Raw genomic sequence first — 21,709 nt, 5'->3', positions numbered from 1 at the left:
AGTCTGATGTGGTCTGTGGGATTCTCCTTTCCTTCCAGCAGGAAAGACTGAGCTACCCTAGGACCATCAGGCAGCTCAGCCCACCCTGGGCTGGGAGAGGCCCGCTTACCTTCCTGTGAATTTACCTAAACTTAGATCTTCTGGCATAACAGGTGTAACAGGAGACACCGGAGCAGCTCTGGGGCCAGGCTCCTGAGTTCATGCTCCTGGCTCCACCTCTCAGTGCTGTGTGGCTGCAGACACAGTGCTTACCCTCTCTCTGCCTCTTTCTTCATCTGTATACTAGTGATAGTTATTGCCCTATTTCACAGGGTTATTTTGAGGATTCAGTGAGTTAATATTTGTAATTAGAACAGCGTGCCTGGCTCATAGTAAATGTGCCTTTAAAAACAAAAAGGAACTTTAACATCTAAAGGAGCTTTCTAATGTTCTTTTGTCCCTTTTAGGTAGAATATAAAGACAGAAAGCCTAAACCACAAAACCCACTGGTTCATTTGAATACACCAGCAAACCAAGCCCAAACCCATGTTCTTTTAAAAGTACCCGTGGCACCGTCATGGTAGTGACTCCCAGACTCTCCCAAAGTGGACCTTAAAACATTTCTCAGCAGCATGTAGAGAGAGAACTGACCTGCAGATGATCAACTACCCAGTTTAAGTTAGAGCAGCTGTAATAGAGTGGATAGAAGTCAGAACCCACTAGATTCCTCTTTCCTCTTACACTGCATCACTGTCAGGACCTGTGGACTAAGTGTGCCCTCCTTGCATCTGGTAATGACAACAACAGCCCTTACAACAATCCTAGGATGCAAGTACTACTGTTACGATTCCCATTTTACAGATGGGAAAACTGAGGCAGAAAGAAGCTAGGTTGCAAGTCCAACATTGCACAGCTTATAGCTGCAGAGGCAGCGGTTGAACCCAGGCAGCGTGGCTCCGGAGTCCCTCCCTCAGCATCACACTACACTTGATTGTATCACTGACCCCAACTGTGAGCCCAGACCCAGTCCAGGCTCAGAAACCCAGCACTGTCCTCAAGCAGGAGGGACTTGCGGGGGCTTGGGCCAAATTTCACTGCTCGTCCAGCTCTGGCCTTGTAACCCGACTGTCCTCCTCATAAGTTTCCAGCTTAGCGTAGGCTTCAGGAGACAGGCTCTGTCTCTTTCCTACCCTTGAGCCTCTGTCTTGCTAACCCGCTCAGTTCTCCCGCTTCCTTACCACGTTCTTACGGTCCCGAGCCTTCCATTTACTAATTAGACCCGCATTCACCAAGCACCTAGTGTGCGATGGTCATTTACGTGAGGCCTGGGGATACAGAGCCTTGGGGGGGTCTCACCGTGTGTGACAGGGACACAGATGTGCAAATGGTTGCATAGAGTGGAAGAGTCTGAGGGCTGTGATGAACATCAATTCAGTTGAGGCGGACAAGGCAGGTTTGATTCTCCCTGGGGAGAGGGGTTATCAGGACAGGCTACACAGAGGAGGTGGCACGGGCTGCTTCCTGCTGCTGCGCATCCCTGATACCAGCCCGTTGCCTGGAATTTTGCTGGTTGTCCCTTTGCCTGCCTGGACACACCCACGTGACCTCAGAGTGCAAGAAGGAGCTGCATTTATCATCTTTACTTTCTAATTGGTTAGTAGAAAATGTGCAGACGTCTGCCGTCCAGTGCCAGCTCCAGGAACAGGGGACTGGCAGGTTCTAGCGCCCCCTAGACCGCCCAGGCGTCCTGATGTCGCAAAGTTTCACATCTGTCTGGAGTTGTACCCCTCGCCCTCCCTAACAGTGACCCTGCCCCTGGTCTTCCCAGCTTCACGTGGAAAAAACATCCTCCCAGGTTTCCCTGTTCTACTCCCAGATACCCTTGGGAGATCTCAGTTGTAGAGAGAACTTATTGTATTAATTCTACACCCAGATAACAAAAATACGATGTAGAGAATGTAAAAGACTCATCTGGTGACTTTGGATACGTTAACCGAGTCATTCCTCATCTTGAAGATTTCTCCCTTCCCTGCATGACAAGGCTGTCTTCCTTGCGTAATTTCAAACTTTCTCATTCTCAGAGAGCTTCCTGTAACCCACTATTCAAATAATGCCAGAAGTGTTTCCTGGAGACTTCCTTATTTACCATAGGAAAAAAAAAATGAAAAGAGGAAGGAAGGAAGGAAGGCAAAAAGAAATCAACGTCAACGAGGGTACTACTGCGTGCTTGACACTGATCTAGGTGCTTTCGCATGTATTAGTCACATTTAATCCTCCACCAGCTTCTCAGCGTTTGTCTTGTTATAGACAAGAAAAATGAAGCTCAGAGGGTTGTCACTTGCCAAGGGTCACACAGCTACGAATATTGGAACTAAATTTGAAACCACACCTGAGTCCAAAGGCCATGATCTTTCCAGTACGCTGAGAGGTGTTTAAAATACATCTGTAGAATTTCACTTTTCTACTAAATTTCTGTCACGATAAATGGGTTAAGCTTTCCAATCAACTGCTCGCGTTCTCCATTTTTCTTCCATTTTATTCACCTGTTCACGCTACCATTTGACTTCAATTGTCTCAAACCCCTTTGAAAAGAGACCACGTGTGGATGAGGTCAGCAGTGAAGAGCGGTCCTCCGCACACCAAGGTCACCCAGGAGGGAGGCACAGAGCAAGTGTCACCTCTCCCCTGACAGATGGAGAAGCCAAGGTTAAATGACTTGCCCAAGACCCCATGGGAACGGAGCCAGACTGCAGACAAGGGCTCCAGCCTCTCGGTTCTGAGGAAGCCTCCTCGGCCGAGCATTTCAACGGAGCCGTGGTGAGTGCCTGGGAGCCCGCCTTCCGTTCTCATTTCTCTTGGGCTCTTGGAGAGCCTCAGGTGTCTGGCACCGACTTCAGCAAGCGTGCTGAGAAGGGTCCGACTGGCTTTATTTAATTACCATAAACAGATGCGTCACTGGGGCTTCATGAGACAGCTTCTATTTTTTTGTCTTTTGTTACTTATTTGTTTTAATTGAACTGTAGTTGATTTACAATATTGTGTTAGCTTCAGGTGTAGACGAAATGATTCAGTTACACACACACACACATACACACACATATATATTCTTTTTCAGATTCTTTTCCATTACAGCTTATTACAAGATACTGAATATAGTTCCCTGTGCTATACAATAGGACCTTGTTGTTTATCTATTTTATATATAGTAGTGTGTATCTGTTAATTCCATACTCCTAATTCATCCCTCCCTTTCCCCTTTAGTAACCATAAGATTGTTTTCTATGTCTGTGAGTCTGTTTCTGTTTTGTAAATAAGTTCATTTGTATTATTTTGTAGATTCCACATATAAGGAATATCATATAATATTTGTCTTTCTCTGTCTGACTTCATTCAGTGTGATAATTTCTAGGTCCATCCATGTTGCCATAAATGACAATATCTCATTCTTTTTTGTGGCCGAGTAATATTCCATTGTGTATCTGTACCACATCTTCTTTATTCATCTGTTGATGGACACTTGGGTTGCTTCCATGCCGTGGCTATTGTAAATAGCGCTGCTATGAACATTAGGGTGCATGTATCTTTTTGAATTAGAGGTTTTGTCTTTTCCAGATATATACCCAGGAGTGGGATTGCTGGATCATATGGTAGTTCTATTTTTTAGTTTTTTAAGGGCCCTCCATACTGTTTTCCATAGTGGCTGCACCAATTTACATTCCCACCAGCAGTGTAAGAGGCTAGCCTTTTCTCCACACCCTCTCCAGCATTTATTATTTGTAGACTTTCTGATGATGGCCATTCTGACCCATGTAAGGTGATACTTCATTGTCGTTTTGATTTGCATTTCTCTAATAACTAGCGATGTGGACCATCTTTTCATGTGCCTGTTGGCCATCTGTATGTCTTCATTGGAGAAATTTCTATTTAGGTCTTCTGACTTTTTTTTTTTTTTGCGGTACGTGGCCCTCTCACTGCTGTGGCCTCTCCCGTTGCGGAGCACAGGCTCCAAACGCGCAGGCTCAGTGGCCATGGCTCACGGGCCCAGCCGCTCCGCGGCACGTGGGATCTTCCCAGACCGGGGTACGAACTCGTGTCCCCTGCATCGGCAGGCGGACTCTCAACCACTGCGCCAGCAGGGAAGCCCTTCTGACTATTTTTTGATTGGGTTGTTTGTTTTTTTGATATCTAGTTCTATGAGCTGTTTGTATATTTTGGAAATTAAGCCCTGTCAGTCACATTGTTTGCCAGTATTTTCTCCCAATCTGTAGGTTGTCTTTTCGTTTTGTTGATGGTTTCCTTTGCTGTGCAAAGGCTTATAAGCTTGATTAGGTCCCATTTGTTTATTTTTGTTTTTATTTCTTTTGCCTTGGGAGACTCATGTAAGAAAATATTGGTACGAATTATGTCAGAGAAAGTTTTTTTGTCTATGTTCTCTTCTAGGAGTTATATGGTGTTGTGTCTTATATTTAAGCTTCAAGCCCCTTTGAGTTTATTTGTGTGTATGGTGTGAGGGTGTGCTCTAACTTCATTGATGTACATGAGGCTGTCCAGCTTTCCCAGCACCACTTGCTGAAGAGACTGTCTTTTCAATGAGGCAGCTTCTTCACGTGCTCATCAGCTCTCCTGCTTACGGGGAGGCCGGGCAGGGCTGGGGTCGGCAGAGGTGCCTGCAGTGCCAGCCCCCTGCGCCCGCTGTGGTCCTTCAGGCTGTCACCCCGAGGGGCGGGGGGGATGAGCAGGGGTCAGGCGGGGCTGGGAAGGGTGGCGATGGCATATCGCTCAAGTCTGAGGCACTTTCCTCACAGAATGCCTTTAGTTCCTTCGTGTCAGTGTCCCCCGTGAGCCCTCTGCAGCCTCTGTGACTTTCCCCGGATGTCGGAGCTGCTGGATGAGGTGACCCCTGGGGGATTACCTTGGTGGCCTCCCCTCCACAGCGCCTGGCCGAGCGTTTTCCTCACGCCCCCTGAAGTCAGTATAGACGCTGCCCCTCGCGGCTCCAGCTTGTACCCTGGAAATAGGGCTCACAAACGTCATTGCGCTCTCCTCCCAGAAGCTCACCTCTCACCCGGACACCTCCCTCAACTCGGTTCTTCCCACGGCAGTTTTGGAAAAAAGGAAATGTTTGAAGAGCGTTAGGGGGGAAGGGTCGACCCTTCCCCTAATCAAGGTAGAGGCTCAGTTAAGTGAGGTAGAAAATGGTCCTTAAAACTGCGTTCCTCTTCGATTTTAGTTTAAGAAAATAAATTTAGTAATAAAGTATGGCTGCTAATGGGAAAGGAAATTTCAAAGGCCTGTGGATCTCTCAGAAAACTGGTGTGACAGGGTAAGAGCCATATTCTCTTGAAGGACATTTTTGCTTTTGTATAAAAAGATTTCTTCTTTTCTCAGAGAAAAAGTGGCCCGTTTAATGCTATCCCAGTGCTTAGAGAACATTTTCATTTCTGACGTGGTCAGCTAGTTCCCATTGTCATTGAGAAGCAAGTGGGGAATTGACAAGACGATCACATGTCCCAGATTTGGGGGTCAATGCTGGTTTCAGATGCTCTGTCCTCGTGTCCAACCATGTAACCCATTTAAAAAAATGATCATGGGGGCTTCCCTGGTGGCGCAGTGGTTGAGAGTCCGCCTGCCGATGCGGGGGACGTGGGTTCGTGACCCGGTCCGGGAGGATCCCGCGTGCTGCGGAGCGGCTGGGCCCGTGAGCCATGGCCGCTGGGCCTGCGCGTCCGGAGCCTGTGCTCCGCGGCGGGAGGGGCCACGGCAGTGAGAAGCTCGTGTCCCGCAAAAAAATAAATAAATAAATGATCATGGAGCACAAACTTCCTTTTCTGCAGGATAACTTTGAGTCGTGCACTTAAATAAAGTTGTTGCCAAGATTTCCTTCCAAGTATTTTATGCAAATCGTAATTTTTATCGAGCCTGAATTGGAAGGCTAGGCTCTTTGTAGAAGCTTCCAGGTAAGCAGTTCTGTGACCGAGAGGGAGAGACAGCTTAAAGATTAAAGGCACCAGCTAAACTCTACCACTGATTGGATGCATCCTTGGACAAGTTACTTAATCTCTCTGTGCTTCAGCTTCCTTGTGTGTAATTTGGGGATAGATTGTCGGCATAGTTCTGAGGATTTTTTAAAAGGCAATTCAGGTAAATCACTTAGCATCACACTTAGCACTTAGTGAGTGCTCAATAAACGTGAGCTAATTCAAAAACGTATACACAGGGCTTCCCTGGTGGCGCAGTGGTTGAGAGTCTGCCTGCCGATGCAGGGGACATGGGTTCGTGCCCCGGTCTGGGAAGATCCCACATGCCGCGGAGCGGCTGGGCCCGTGAGCCATGGCCGCTGAGCCTGCGTGTCCGGAGCCTGTGCTCCGCAACGGGAGAGGCCACAACAGTGAGAGGCCCGCGTACCACAAAAAAACAAAAAACATACACACATATGTAGTTTTAACTGGGATTCCCCCAAAGTAGAGCCTGAAGTAAAAACTTGGATGCAGTGGTTTATTTGGGAAGTGATTCCAGGAAGCAGGAGGAAGGGACAGAGTCACTGCCATTGGCCACAGGGCTCCATTCCACCAGGTAGCCCTGGGGAGCCTAGAGCATGCCTCCCAGGATTGGCCCCCAAGAGCTGGGGCATCTGTGTGTGTTTGATGTATGCAGACAGAGGGTGAATGAGACAGGATCTTAGCTCAGTATTTTTAAATGGAATATAATATACTCAATATTAGTCCTATGGCCAGTTGTTTGTTGTGAAAAGAGAGAACACTGAGGGATGACATACCAAGAAGTGCTTAAAAACGTGGGATTTTCATTTTAAACGGCTCCGCCACAAACAGTTGTGTAAGAGTGAGTAAGCTCTTTACCTTTGCTTTGCTTTGATAGAATGATAATATACTATTTCCAAGGGAGAATCAAATGCATAGCATTTAACGCAGTTCCTGGACATAGCACGCCTTCAATAAATGGTAGCTATTTTGTGGTTGTTCTGATCATTATTGTTATTATTGTGTGCATAACTGTGACAGCAGAAAACGACAGTCTGTGGACTTCAGGATATGTAACCAGCTTAGCCTAAGTCACAGTATACCTCTAATTTATAGAAAGGGAACGCGAGGTTCTGAGTGGCTACTTGCCTGGGACTTCCCAGCACATCCTTGGTGAAGTCGTAGGCATTAGATCTGAGGGACCATGGCACTGGCTGCAAAGCTGGGCACATCGCTAGATGGGCTGGCCAGTCTTTTTAAAATCTGGTATTGATCTGATTTGGTTCTGTTTCTGTGGAGCCTTCCTAATGCCATGCTAACCCTGTCTTCCGTCCCCAAACGTGGTCTGCGATGGCCTTTCCCTTCCATAGAGGACACTCTCCAGTTTCGTCCTGCGGGGCCCTGTCCCTTCCACAGGCCAGTGTCTCCTGGCTGGAGTTCCCAGTGCCACCTGGAGATAGCTCTGCGGCTCACAGCTCCCTCCTAATCACCGGTTCGTGATTAAACATCCATTAAAGGACCAAGGAATTATTGAGGTACAGCATCTTGCAAGTAAAACTGCTATTTCCTGTTACACCACAATTCTAAATTATCCACAGGACCTTTGTTCTTCTGCTAAAAATATTAGGCTGGTTTCTGATGGTGCGTTCATCCTGGGCCCAAGGTCAAGATGAAAATGCAGCCTTTTGTAGCAGAACTTGATCCACCCTGCTATGTGAAAGCCTGGGGTTACGGCTTCCTGGCTTGGGTGATTTCACTCAGCGCCTCATCTCAGTCACTCGCTGTGTATTTGTGCCAGCTCTAGAGACATGAGGAGCATTGCCTTTTTAACGCCCCATTCTCACCCGGCTGGTTTATACCTTGGCAAGGTCCTGAGGACAGGGACCCTTTGGGAAGATGCCCAGTGTGTGGGGGTCATAGTAGACAGGCAGCATCCTTTTCCAACGCCCCTACCCCCCAGCAGTGTGGTGGCACAGGTAGAGCAGTGGACCCTGCCCCTTATCAGCTGTGACCTTGGGCATCACCCCTTTGGGCCTCATCTGTTAGACCAGGACCTGGAACTGGAGCGTGGCTCTGGTTCTCTGAGCTTGGACCTGCCATGCTCAAAATCTTGGTCACTCAACAGACAGGTCCTGTTACTGCTGACCCATCCCTCTCTTTCCCCCGACATCCAGTTTGAGTAGAAGTTTGATCACTCATACAAGTTGGGCAAAAGAACCTTGGTCACATCTTGTGTATCAGGTAACATCTCTAAGGGACTCCACTTACTAGTAATGACAGTAACCATTTATGGAGTGTGTATTAGGTGCTGGGTGCTATGCTAAGCACTTTATGTATATCACGATATTTCACCTTCAGAACAGTCATTTTATAGTTGAGGAAATGCGGGCTTAGGGAAGTCAAAGAGATTACTCCAGGCAAGTGACAGCATTGGATTCAAACCCAGATCAGTCTGACTCCAAAGCCCATATTCCAGGACCTCAGCTAGAATGTTACTCTTTTCTCGCCCATCACTGACTTCCCCTTTTTACCTCTTTCCTGAGGCTGGAGTGGTCAGTTACAGGTTGGGTCGGGGAGAGGGATCTTGTTCATCTCCGTGCTTTCCTCCACAGTGCTGGGGACCAGGTTTCCCCATCCACTGGGCTTCGTACCCTGTGATCTTTATATATATATATATATATATATATATACACACACACACATACACACACACACATACACATATATATATATTTTTTTGGGGGGGTTGCATTGGGTCTTCGTTGCTGCACGCGGGCTTTAGTTGGGGTGAGTGGGGTCTACTCTTTCTTGCTGTGTGCAGGCTTCTTATTGTGGTGGCTTCTCTTGTTGTGGAGCACGGGCTCTAGGTGCATGGGCTTTAGTAGTGTGGCACGTGGGCTCAGTAGTTGTGGCTCACAGACTTAGTTGCTCCGCGGCATGTGGGATCTTCCCGGACCAGGGATCGAACCCGTGTCCCCTGCGTTGGCAGATGGATTCTTAACCACTGCGCCACCAGGGGAGCCCTGTACCCTGTGATCTTGCGCTATTCAGAGACCACTCAGGGTACAAACAGATTGGCATCTCAGAACCTCCACTGACTCCGTGTGTGTGTGTGTGTGTGTGTGTGTGTGTGTGTGTGTGTGTGTGTGTGTAAACTCAGGATGGAGTAAGGGAACTCAGCCCTGTGGCCTACCTCCGTGCTTTTTAAAAAGTGTCCGATGACAGTGGGATCTAGGAATTCTTTCTTGGCTTGGAAAGGTCAGAGCACCCCTCGCCTGCCCTTGATGCCAGGGGCTGCATCCTCCATTAAGCATCAACCCCCTTCATCCTGCCCGGCTCAGAGGGAAGCTACTTCCTCAAGGCAGAATGAACTGAAGGGCAGAGAGAAAATGTCCAGTCTCCCAGGGGGCTTGCAGTTTTTGCCCACCTACCTCTCCCCACCCTGCTGCATCTCTCAGCGGTGTCACTCAGCCTCAGACCCACGCCCTCCGGATCAGGTGCCCCTCACAGGGCCGCTTGCCCCTGTGCTTAGTCAGCTGCCTCTAATGAAAAGAAAGCATGCGTAAGTCACGAGGGCCCGTTCCCGGGGTGGGAGGAAAAGGGGCCTCGTCCGCACGGCTCCTGGCTCCGATGACGGGCACCAGGTCCTCAGCCCCTGTTCCACCGCAGGCACACGTGTCCTCCCAGCCCCAGCCCCTCCTCTCCCATTGCACTTCAGGGCTCAGAACCCAAGCAGGGTTCAGGGCTTTCTTTGAAGTTAGGCAGTAAGGACGAATCTGACTTTTACGTAAGGCAAGAAATTGTTCCGTTCAAAATCTCTTCAAGGCCAAGGGCAATTCACAGATACCAAGGAACAGCAAGCACCGAGGCCTGCCGGGAGGCGGAGAAAGACGGAAGGTGGGGTTTTGGGGAGTTGACTCTAACTTCCCAGGAGTGGCTTTTAGCTTTTATCGTAATGACCCGTGTTGACAATAACTGCTACTATTTACCAACTCTCTCCTCTGTGGTAGACATTTTCCTTCTGTGAACTCATTTACGCCTGCAGCGGCCATAGAAGGTGGGCGGTTTTTTTTTTTTTAACATCTTTATTGGAGTATAATTGCTTTACAATGGTGTGTTAGTTGCTGCTGTATAACAAAGTGAATCAGCTATACGTATACCTATATCCCCATATTCCCCTCCCTCTTGTGTCTCCCTCCCACCCTCCCTATCCCACCCCTCCAGGTGGTCACAAGGTGGGCGTTCTTTTCTCCTTTTTATAGAGGAGGAAATGGAGCCCCTGAGAGGCAAAGTCATTTGTTCAAAGTCACACATCGGCCAGTGGCACAGCCTGGATTTGAATTCAGACCTGTCTGCCCCAAAGCCCATGTTTTTTTCCTACACCCACTGCTTCTCCCCATATTGACCTGGAGGATTTATAAAATATGTACTAAGGGCAAAATATAATGCTCTGTGCTTTTTTTTTTTTTTTTTTTTGGCCTCGTGGCTTGCAGGACCTTAGTTCCCTGACCAGGGATTGAACCCAGGCCCTCAGCAGTAAAACCGTGGAGTCCTAACCACTAGACCGCCAGGGAATTCCCTATGCTCTATGCTTTTGACAGTGTATCTCTTTCCATTTGATTTTTAAATATGATGTGCATGCATCCATGTTCATTATATTGTTTTTAGAATAATTCAGTAAAGAAAAGGGAAGAAGATTTATGGAGGGGGAAGGGGAATAAGGGAGGAGGATGGAGAGGCCCCAAATTGAAATGTGGATCTGACAAAGGGGAGATGGTGGGTGTGTGGTGCAGCCCATGGGGTCACACTGCTGGCCTGGGCCTGATGGGGTGCAGGAAGGGGGGTCCCCGCAATTTTCTACTTCCACAGCGTGCAAGGGATATTTAGTTAGGGCTAATTGGAAGGCAGCCTGGGGCAGTGCAGGGGATCTAGGCCTGACATCAGGAGAGCCGACTTCTGGTTCCTAAATTCTGCCACTAAATAGGTTGACTCTGCAAAAGTCGAGTAGTGGGTTGAAAAGATAGATTCACATCCTAATACCTGGAACCTGTGAATATTACCTTAACTAGCAAGAGAGTGAATATTATATGACCGAAGGTGAGATTAAATTAAGGATCTTGCAATGAGAAGCTTATCCTGGATCACCCAAGGAGGCCCTAAATGCAATAACCTGTATCCTTATAAGATGTACACACAAAGGAGAGAAGGAGGCCATGTGACCCCAGAAGCAGAGATTGGAGGGATGTGGCCACAAGCCCAAGAGCACGTGGAGTTCTCAGAAGCCAGATGAGGCAAGGGACAGACTCTTCCTTGGAGCCTTGGAGAGGCCTGGCCCTGCTGACACCTTGATTTTGGACTTCCAGCCTCCTGATTTCTCTGAGAAATAGATCACTCTGATTTTCAGCTGCCCCATTTGTGGTAATTTGTTACAGCAGCCGTAGGAACCGAATACAAGTCATTCCCCTCTCTGGCCTCCGTTTCCTCAACTGTAAACTAAGACGGTTCAGGCTCCCAGTTCTGACATTCTCCCCGTCACTCTCTGAGCCATAGAGAATGGAGCTCCATTCTCCAGGTAACCCCTTCCACGTGGTACTTTGTGTCTAAACAGGCCACCTTTCCCCTTTGGGGAACAGAGTTGGTTGAGTCCAGATGACTTTGCTAAGAGTAAAATACCATCCCAGACAGTTAATTTTTCTTTTTTTCTTATTGTTAATTGCTAGAGAAACGTTCTGCCTTGCCCCAGGAAAGCCATCCAAATAACTCTGACCTCTCTGTGGATTTCAAAAAAAGTGTTCAGTCTCAGTTTTCTCATTTCTTCCAAACAGTCCCTGCAGCTTGAGGGACCATGGTGAAGGGAGAGCCACAGAATTTGCTCTGGGGCTGCCGGATAAATGCAGTACAGAGGCAAGGGGCTCACATCACCTCTGCGCCAGCCTCAGCCTCCTCTGCTTCCCCGTCACCAGCACGCTGCTAACCGAACGGCTGCTCGGGGCTCGCGCCTCCGGTTACGTGACTCAGGAGCCTCATCTGCAATCACCATTAACCAGAAAAGCCACATGACTGCTCTGTACCTACAGTGTCGAGTGTCTTATAATATTCACAGAAACCAAAGGGCTGGAGGAGGCAGCAAGGGAAAGCCTTTAGAATAAAGCTCACAGAGTGAGGACAGCCAGCTCAGCTCCTCCCTCATCCTTCCCCCGCCCCCGTCTAAGGTGCTGTTGGAGCTGTGAGGAGCCTCCAGCCTCGGCAGCAAAGGAAGATGGTGAAATGTCCAGAAGACTGGGGATGCGACCCTCAGACAATGGCTGTGTCAGGAGGAGCTGAGCCACCCACACCCTGCCTATGAAACAATCTTATCGGAAGCCTTTAACTGCCTTAAACTAGGTATTCAGGCTGAGCACTCCAGGGCCACCTCTAAACCTCTAAAAACGATGTTCATGTCTTTAGCGTTCCTTCAGCTGCCTGCCATGCTGTGTCAAGCAGAGTTAGTGAAAGCCCCAGGGCAGGCGCGGGATCTCCAAAGATCAGTGCATGAACGGTAGAGGTGAGGGTTGCCCTTGCCCCCCGCCTCTCCTCAGCTCCCTCCTCTGATGATCCCCAGCCCACCAGCTCCACCATCACTCAGAACACATTCATCCATACGGGTTGGTCTTAGAATGAAAGGCACGTGGATGCTTCCAGTGATGGTACTAAAATGCCCTGATTTTTAGATTTAGTATCTGTCAGGCACAAATTAAAGCCGTCATTGTCCCATATGCCCTTCCCACTGTGTGTGTGTGCGTGACTGTGAGTGTGTGTGTGTGTGTGTGTGTCTGTCTGTCTGTCAACTCAAGGTTAACGGGTAATAATCGAAAAGAGCTCCAGGGACTGGACCGGCTGGATGGAGGTATGAATAGCCTCCCAGGAGAGGTGGGGAGGTTCCGCCCTCGGGTCTGGGTGCCGGGAGGCACTGGGGGTCTCAGCAATGACATTGGCCCTGGTGAGGGCCTTTTGGAAGTCTGCCAGAAAGTGTTTTGCTAGACTTCTTTCAGAACCTCGTTTATCAAGCTCTGTGGCTACAGGGAGGAAGTCGCCCACCCAGCCTCAGCTCAGCGCCTGTCCGCTTGGGAAGCGCTGAGCACTGACCCCAGAGGGGTCTGGCTGCCACTACAGACCCTTCCCTGGAGAGGCCTGGGTGCAGAGACTAGCCAGGTCACCCCTCAAAGGGCACCTCTGGGGATGGGACAGAAGCAGGGAGGGCTGCCCGGGGCAGGGCATTGTACAAGCAGCCAGTGTCCATGGGAGAGGGGCCAGGAGAGAAAGGCTTTCTTGGTTTGGAAACAAGCAAAGGACACGAGGGAGAAAGCAGTGCTGAATCAGGACCAGGAGCCCGCACCTTCCCCGGTGCCAGCCTGCAGCCCGTGGGCCACATTTCAGTGACCTCCATGAATGGGGAAGCAGATGGCAGCCAGCCAAGGTCACCGGCTCCTTGGTGGTCCCTTTTCATGGGGTGGGAAGGAGAAGTGGGGGCCCGGGTCCCTTTAAGGAGCCATCCCTGTAGGCAGAGCCAGACAGACAGACACAGGGCAACACGGAGTGCCATTTGCAGTCTACAGAGCCAGCTCTGCTACGGATTCTTCCTGAAGCAGAAGACCCTCCTATTCCAGGCCAGCGACTCTAAACACCCCTTTAAAGCAGGGTGGGCTTAAGGAGTGTAACGGCTTTAACTGGGTTGTCTGCGTTCCCCGGGAAGGCTTCTGCCTTCCACTTAGAAGGAAAGGCATCAGGTTGCTTGAAGGAATCCAGGTTACCGAGTAATCGCCATAATAAAATTGAGAATGAAGGTGACCCGTAGAAGCATGGTAAATACACAATTTTCTCTGCTCAGTAAGTGAATTTTGATTATAACTCAGCACTTGCCTCGGGTCGTAAAGTACTGCTAGCATTCGCGGGAAAGGACAAAGTGCAAAAAATGCTTCCACAAAGAAAAACACAGGCTTCCCAGCCCTCTCTGTAGCAATATGCAACCTAGAAAATTGAAAGCAAGGTTGCAGTCTCTCTGTCCTTCGTCACCATTTTATGTACCAGCCTGTCATACAAAATGCGGGGAGGCACCGCAGATCAATAGCTATTCTGGGTTAACGTTGCCACAGCTTTTTTTTTTTTTCTTTAAAAGAAGAATTTTTCTTCCTATGTGGATCACAGCTTATTACATCTAAGGCATACTTCTGTGGTCTGCCTATGGAAAGGAATGCTGAGAAGGAGCAACTTCTTTCGAGGTTTTATGCATTTTTAAATATCAGTGATGGGGCAGCAATGCTCCTAGAGAACTGTTCCTTTATAAGCTGCAAAGGGTTGTTAGCCCTCAGGTTTGAGAAGCAGGTAAAACTTACCTGATGGGCCACCTGGAGCCTGGATGAGACCTCCCCAGGGGCAACCTGGGATGCGGAGGTCTGTCTCCGCCTGGTACAGCCTCTGTAAATCCTGTGTGTCCTGCTGCAACCCCTGGTAACATTAGCGGCCGTCGATTTGATTTGTTTATCTGCAGCGACACTCATCTGAGCAAACTCTCTAAGTGGCTTTTTATAGGAAATGAAAAGCCAAATGAGAATGTATGTGAAAAAGTGAGCCATGGGAAATAGCCTCTCGAAGCACGTGTCACCTATTTTTATGTTACTAAGTTGGCTGAAGGCTTTAAGTGATAACTTTTGAAGTTCCTAATGGAACCCTACAAATTATGTACGATAACGTAATCTTTTTTCGGAGGAGACCGTTATAAAGCACATCTACCTTGAGTATCATCTCTTTTTCAGCCTCACAGAGTCGTGGAGGAGGCGGGCTAAAGAGTCATAGGTTCATTTTGAAGGTGAGGGAGGGAAGGCTCAGAGACATCGAGTCCTTCAAGGTCACACAGCTAGTCAGCACTGACCCAAGGACTCCGACACTGACTCTGGGCTCCTGAATCCGGGCAGCAGGACTACCTGTCAATATCCAGCCTGACATCACTGAAACATACACACAGATGCTTTTCCCTCCACCCCACACCAAGATCTTAGCACCCTTCTTCCCCTCCATCACCTGCTGCAGCCAACGAACCATCCAAACTCAAACTTTGGAAATGCTAAGTCTCATAAAAAATTTGTAAGGGTTTTAAAATGCGAAACAGGAATAAACAAAATTTCTTGCCGCAGGGAACTAACTAATGTAAAGCGACAAAATAATGGGAGTTTGAATGCAGTCTCAAAAGTGGCCATAAAATGGAATTCAGCATCATATTTTAATAGGTACATCATACACTCGCTTTGCCAAGGATGACTGGTGGTGAATTCTCATTTATAAAAGTAAGCCATGAAGGGAAAAAGAAAATAGGAGAATGAGGGGAAGAGAGAGGAGGGGAGGGGAGGAGGGAGAAAGGGAGAGAGAGAGTGAGAGAAGGAGGGATTGGGATTGGGAGGCTGAGCGGTTGAGGGAGATGGTATTAGTCACAGCTTGGGTACCGCGGAAAGCCGGTTCCTAGGTCAGGAGCACCATAGCTGTCCCAGAGTAGTGCATCACCCCTCCATCCAGGAGTGGCCTTGACATATGGCCCCAGGGGCTCCAGGCAGCTGTCCCTCCTGAGGACTTCCAGGAATTGTGTGGAAGCGGGGGTGGGGGGGTGTTGCAGGGAGGCATCCTTCAGCACTGACCTGCAGGGCTTCAGCCGAAGAGAGTCTGACTGCAGGAGTTTATAAAGTGATGAGCAACAAGCAACATCTCCTGCCCAACAGCAGTGGTCAGAATGACAGAGCTGTTCTGGCAGACTATTCCGTGGCTCAGCTGCAGATGTGCCCTTCCCCCGTCACTCTGCCTTGGGTATAATGAGGACAGGAAAGCAACTCGCAAACGAGTCCATCGTTTATTTGGGGACAGAGCCCATTGGGCTCAGACTTTCACACTGGGGGGAGTTCAGCTACGCCCTCGCACCGCCCCTCCCGCCCTACCTTCCCGTCTCCCCTGCCTCCCCTAGCCAGGGACTCTGCATTCATTTCCCTCAGCCTTGGCGGTGATGTGAAGCGGTCCCTCCAGCCCGTATTTTGGCTGTTCTCTTAAAGGGCATTGACCTAAAGGCGCAAACGCAGCGGCAGCGGCGTCGGAAGCGCAGCCCGGCGGGCGGCCACAGCAAAGAGGCACCCGCAGCGCTTGCGGTGATTCGGGCAGTGGCAGCTCGGGGCTGGTTTCATTTCGATACTCTTGAAGCAAATCTGCCCCTCCTGTCCTCCGCGCACCGGGCGCATCTAGCTCGAAGGAAGGAAAGAAGAGAAACTCCTCCCGACATCCCCGCCCCCTCCGATCCCCACTCACGCCGAGTCTGAGCACAAGGGGAAAACACTCTGAAGAAGGAGCCCTCTCCCCAACTCCCAGATCCCTGCCTCGGGGTTCCTGCCCCTCCACCCCGACCCCAGTTACTTCAGCCGCAGCCAGAGGGGCTTCCTAAATCCGTGTGCTCGCCTGCCTTTCCAGCACGTGGGACAGACTGCGATTTGAGTAACTTTTCAAATCCTGTCTCCTAAACACTTGCCCACAAATATTTGGGAGAGAGAGGGGCAAGCCCCCTGCTCCGTCCACCGACCTCACTTCTGACCTCCGCCCCACTCCTAGGCTGACAGCGTGGAAAAAAAAAAGACTCTCACTCCAGTTGCTCTTGCCAGTCGGGGAAACAACACACTGTCGCTGAGAGCATCCAACCACCAAGAGAGGGAGAATGAGCCCCGAGGCACTGGCCCCGGGTACCCAACACCGTCCTGGCGCCAGTGGACCAGCCTTTGCCGCGAGTTCCCCGCGCTCGCGGGAGGGTCACAGACGCCCCCGGAGGATGGACTTGAACCCAAGCCGCGGGAACATCAAGCGAGAGAGAGCCACTCACCTTTAGGTTGTGCGTGGGGTTTACAACGCAGACAAGTTGCCCAGCGGCGGAGAACACCCGTTTAGCCTTGTAGTGCTGAAAGCGGAGGTGAATGAGATCTAACACAGCCCCAAAGCACTGGGTGAAGAAAAGCATCACAACTTTTTTTGGGGGGGTTGTTGGCACAGCAAGGCAGCGGAGGAAGCTGTAAGTCCTTGGGCTCTGGAAGGAGCGCAGCCCCTGAGACACTACGCTCCAGCCCGGCTTACTGTGCTTTCGTATTCATCATCAAAATAAGACGGTTAGAATCTTGCAGCAGTGAGGCGGCCAATCAAAAGGACAGAAATGTTATCCTTGAGGTGCAGAGACAGCCAATAACAAATGCCTCCCCTACCGAAACTCCCTGATGAATTGAGCCTGGCGGAGAATGTATTATTGAACATTACCATAGATCAGCACATTGCATTTATCTTGTGATTACAGCCAACCATACATAATGCTGGGGAGATGGGCTGACAAAACTGATTGCTTAATGTGTCTCCATTTATTAATTGACTTAATTTAACATGAGAGGCTTTCTTAACGCGCTGGCAAAAACGTAAAGCATTTAAACCGCCAAATAGTAAAACACCCTGCTCTAAAGTAAGCAGATGGATAACGCAGATCGCGGCTTGATTCACCAGAGCTGCTTGGGAGAAAATCAAATATTACAAGACTCCTCCGATTCCAGATAAGGGTTTGGCAACAGCAGAAACGTGCATCTTTCAATCTTGTGCTCCGACTCTCTCTGCAGTTTGGATTTCAGCCCCTTGATAAATCTGACTCTCCGCTCTTTATCAGAGAAAAAGCATTCCTGACAAATAAATGCTTTTGGAGTTGAGGGGGAAAAATGTACGTATATCTATAATACTGTAATTACTGAAGCCTGAAAATACTAAAGCATAAACGTGTACGGAGTGTGCTTCTAAAAATAATGAAATCCCTGATGCATGAATGCACACACACAGAAAAACCTACACAGAGAGGAGAGTGACTTGTAAATCAGCAAAATAATTACAGATGCGGAGGGCTTTTGCTTGTCATTCATTTGCATATTGGTGGGCAGCAAATTGCTAATTAACCACTAGATTGTTGGAGACGTTAAAATAGAGGTTAAGAGCACACATACAACATCATTTGCTTGTCTCTGCAAATGCCAGCAGCACATTTCTGTGCTAGAGAAGGCAGAGGGCATTCCAGTCCTCAGACTGCACTCCCTCTCTCTCCAGAACTGGGCTGGTAGAGGTGCTAAGCCCATCCACTGGTTCTGGAAGAAAGGCTCCTGAGCAGTACACGAGGAGTCTTAGGGTTTGGGGGGAACAAGCTCTGATGGCTTAGTCAGTCTTTGGGACTAAAGCAGGAGAATTGCATGTGTCGTGTTTCTCATTCTCTTTGGTTGTTTCTCCGCTGGGAAGCCAGCCCAGACGCGGTGAGCCTGTGTGAGCATCAGTCTTGGGTGTGAATTACACTGAGTGTGAGCCCATTGCTTCTTCCTGAATGGCTCTCGCTCCACTCCGGCTACAGTACTCGGGTTGTAATGTAGGCAAAGCGTACACACACCTGGGACACCTACATCTGTGACCTGGTCAGGCAATTAAACCAACTACTGATTAAAGTATAGGGGAAAAAAATGCACAGTTTTCCTGAAACCAGGACAAAGCCCAGGTGTTGGTTTTCACTTGAGTTTAAAACCAAACCAATGTGTTCGGAAACAAATAAGCCAAGCACCATTTAAAATGGAAACTTTGTACTTTCTAGAATAATTGCACTGGCACAAAATTAGAAGAGGACAACATTTGAACTGATTAGAACCTCATCTGTATGATGCTTTTATAGGATATGAGTCCCCGGACCCATTCATAATATGGTTCGTAGATAAGAGTTGCTGACCTACAATACCAGAATTCTCTTTGTAAAGTTTTCATTTTCCAGAACAAGCTTTCAGCAGTTCAGCAGGAAAACATTCAGTATTCTTTTATTGCCTTCCTTAAAAGAAATAAATAAAAGCGACCATACTCCACCAGTTCATAATTCAGAAGGTCCGAACTTCCTCTTTCCACATCCTTTGTTAGAGTGGAACTATTATATGCTGTTTGTTTCTACCTCTGGGTAACCTCAGACAGGTTTCTTAAAACCTCACTTAGGTTCAGTTCCCATGCCTGTAACATGGGGATAATAGCAAATTATTTCCCTCTCAAAGTTATTGTGAAGGCTAAGATGATGTATCTGGAAGAGCCCAGCACAGTGCCTGATTCAAAGCAGCCTTTCAATACTTGAGTCTGTTGAGTGTCTTGTGGAAGAGTGATTATGTTCAGAATATTTTTCCTTCCTGTTCCACGAAATATTTTTCCCCGTGAATATTCACCCTACCATCCAGGGTCACAAAAGCAGAGGACACAATAAGAGCAGACTTGACTCTTGCTATGTTCTTAAGGGTGGGTGTTCCCGGTATTACCTGGACACTGGGTCTGGGAGTGAGGGCTGAAGGGCTAAGGAGTGCATGTTGACATCAGTGGTGAGAACAGAGCCACAGACCTGCTACTGTGGATGCTTTTCCTTAATCCCAGACCCGACCTTTTGTCCTACTCTCTAGCCCCAAACTGGTTTACGTCAGTCTGCTTTGGAATATTAAGCATACCCATCTCTTCTCGGAATCAGTCCTCAAAATAATCATCCATTGGGAAATGTCTGAAGCTAACCCTGATAACAAACGCTCATGGTTAATGTCCCCCAAAACCGGGTGGCACAAACTAGCCTTCGTGTAGAGATTTAGAGCTGTGTTCGCCTCTGGCCACTATCCCTCTGCGGTAGCCACACCAATCCTCTCATGCTTCCCGTTCACCTCCAGAGCAACCAGCTTTCCATTTTATCTGGACCAGCAATTCTCAGAGATTGGTAATTAGACAAATTTGGATTGAAAGCCTACATTGCTACTTACTGTTACTTTGGGTAAATTATGTAATCTTACTGACGCTTAGTTTTGTTTGTCTGTAAAAAGGAAGCTAATGACTCCCTTGTAAAGTAGTTTAAAGATGAAGTGAGATAATATAAGTAAAGTAACCAGCCCGATGACTGGTTTTCATAATAACTTTAATGAGAAGCTAGTGTCATCATCATTATCATCATCTTCTCATCAAAAAAATTTTTGTCCAAGGCAACCCGAAGTTCTGGTGAGCATATAGAACAACCAAAGTTCTCATGCACCGCTGGAAACCACTTTGGAAAGCTGCTTGGAAGCATCTAGTAAAGCCAAACACATGGGTACCCTATGACGCAGAAAGCCCACTCCATATACCCAACAGAGGTGTGAGCGTGTGCTTAGCAAAAAACTGGTACTAGGATTTTCATTGCAATGTATTCATAATATAGTTTCATAGCAACTGTAGTCACAATAGATAAAAACTGGAAACAACCTAAGTATCTATCAAAAATAAGATGGATAAATTACATTGTTTTCTTCCTTCCTCTGTTAAATACTACATAAAAAAATAGAATAAACTACTGCTACGTGCAACAAGGCAATAACATGGATGGATCTCACAGATACAGTTTTGAGGTAGAGAAGCCACATGCAAAAGAATACATGTTGTGTGATTCCATTTATATGAAGTTCAGGAACATAGAATAGGTTATCCACGGGGCAGGAGATCGGGAGAGTGGTAACCTTGGCAAGGGGTCACGACCGAAGGGGACGTGGGGTAGGTTTTAGAAAGCTAGGTAGATTCTGTTTCTTGATCTGTGTTCTAGTTTCATGAATATTGTGGATTGACTTGTTTTCCTGAAAACAGATATGCTGAAGCCCTAATCCCCAGTGCCTCAGAATGTAACCTTATTTGGAAATAGGGTCATTACAGAGGTCATCAAGTTAACATGAGGTCATTCGTGTGGGCTTTAATCCAATATGACTAGTGCTCATCTAAAAAGGGAGAATTTTGATGTAGAGGTATACACACAGGGAGGATGCCACATGAACGTGAAGACAGAGATCGGGACAGTACATCTATAAGCTGAGGAACACCAGAGATGACCAGCAAACCACCAGAAGCCAAGGGAGAGGCATGGAAAAGATTCTCCCTCATAGCCTCCAGGAGGAACCAACCCTGCTGACACGTTGACATCAGACTTCTAAGATGTCTCCAGCACTGTCAAGACAATAGATTTATGCTGTTGAAGCCACCCACTTTGTGGTACTTTGTTATGGCAGCCCTAGAAAACAATACAATGGATATATCTGTTGGGTGGAAATTCTTTAGGCTGTGAACTTATGATCAATGCCCTTTTCTGTATGTAAGGTATATGCCCCAATTATACTGAAATAACATGTGAATGAGCATATAATTGAACTTTGAAGCATTCATAAAGATTTTAAAAGTTTATTGAAGTAATCACAAAGGAAAATACTTGGTTACATAAAATGTTAAACTCTATGTCAAAATAATGTCTGACAACTGACATTGAAAAAACCCAAAATATTGAGGGATATGTTTGCAGCAATTATGACAGCAAAAGATTTGTATTCCTAATAAAGAACTCTTGTATATCATTTTAAAGAACTAAAATTATGTAAAACAAGATAGAGGATATAAACAGAGTACACAGAAAAAGAAATTTAAAAATTCATAAATGAATGGTAGATGTTCAATAGAACTAGAAATCAAAGAAATGCATTAAAACAAGATGGCATCTTTGGGCTTCCCTGGTGGCGCAGTGGCAGAGAGTCCGCCTGCCGATGCAGGGGACACGGGTTCGTGCCCCGGTCCGGGAAGATCCCACATGCCGCGGAGCGGCTGGGCCCGTGAGCCATGGCCGCTGGGCCTGCGCGTCCGGAGCCTGTGCTCAGCAACGGGAGAGG

The 21,709-nt window shown here is 48.0% G+C and overlaps 1 protein-coding gene across 1 annotated transcript in view; it reads right to left on the bottom strand.

The window, feature by feature from the left end:
* The window catches only part of SIAH3 (siah E3 ubiquitin protein ligase family member 3), a 79,028-nt gene extending 61,843 nt beyond the window's left edge, over positions 1 to 17,185 (bottom strand). The window contains exon 1 of the mRNA XM_030882120.2: positions 16,840 to 17,185. Within this exon, the coding sequence (XP_030737980.1) occupies positions 16,840 to 16,974 (135 nt within the window). The 5' untranslated portion in view covers positions 16,975 to 17,185. The remainder of the gene's footprint in view (positions 1 to 16,839) is intronic.
* Positions 17,186 to 21,709: the final 4,524 nt, after the last annotated feature.

The sequence above is a fragment of the Globicephala melas genome, chromosome 18, assembly GCF_963455315.2.
Source record: "Globicephala melas chromosome 18, mGloMel1.2, whole genome shotgun sequence".
Taxonomy (NCBI): domain Eukaryota; kingdom Metazoa; phylum Chordata; class Mammalia; order Artiodactyla; family Delphinidae; genus Globicephala; species Globicephala melas.
The sequence above is the reverse complement of the archived record's forward strand: the minus strand, read 5'-3'. Positions and strand labels throughout refer to the sequence as shown.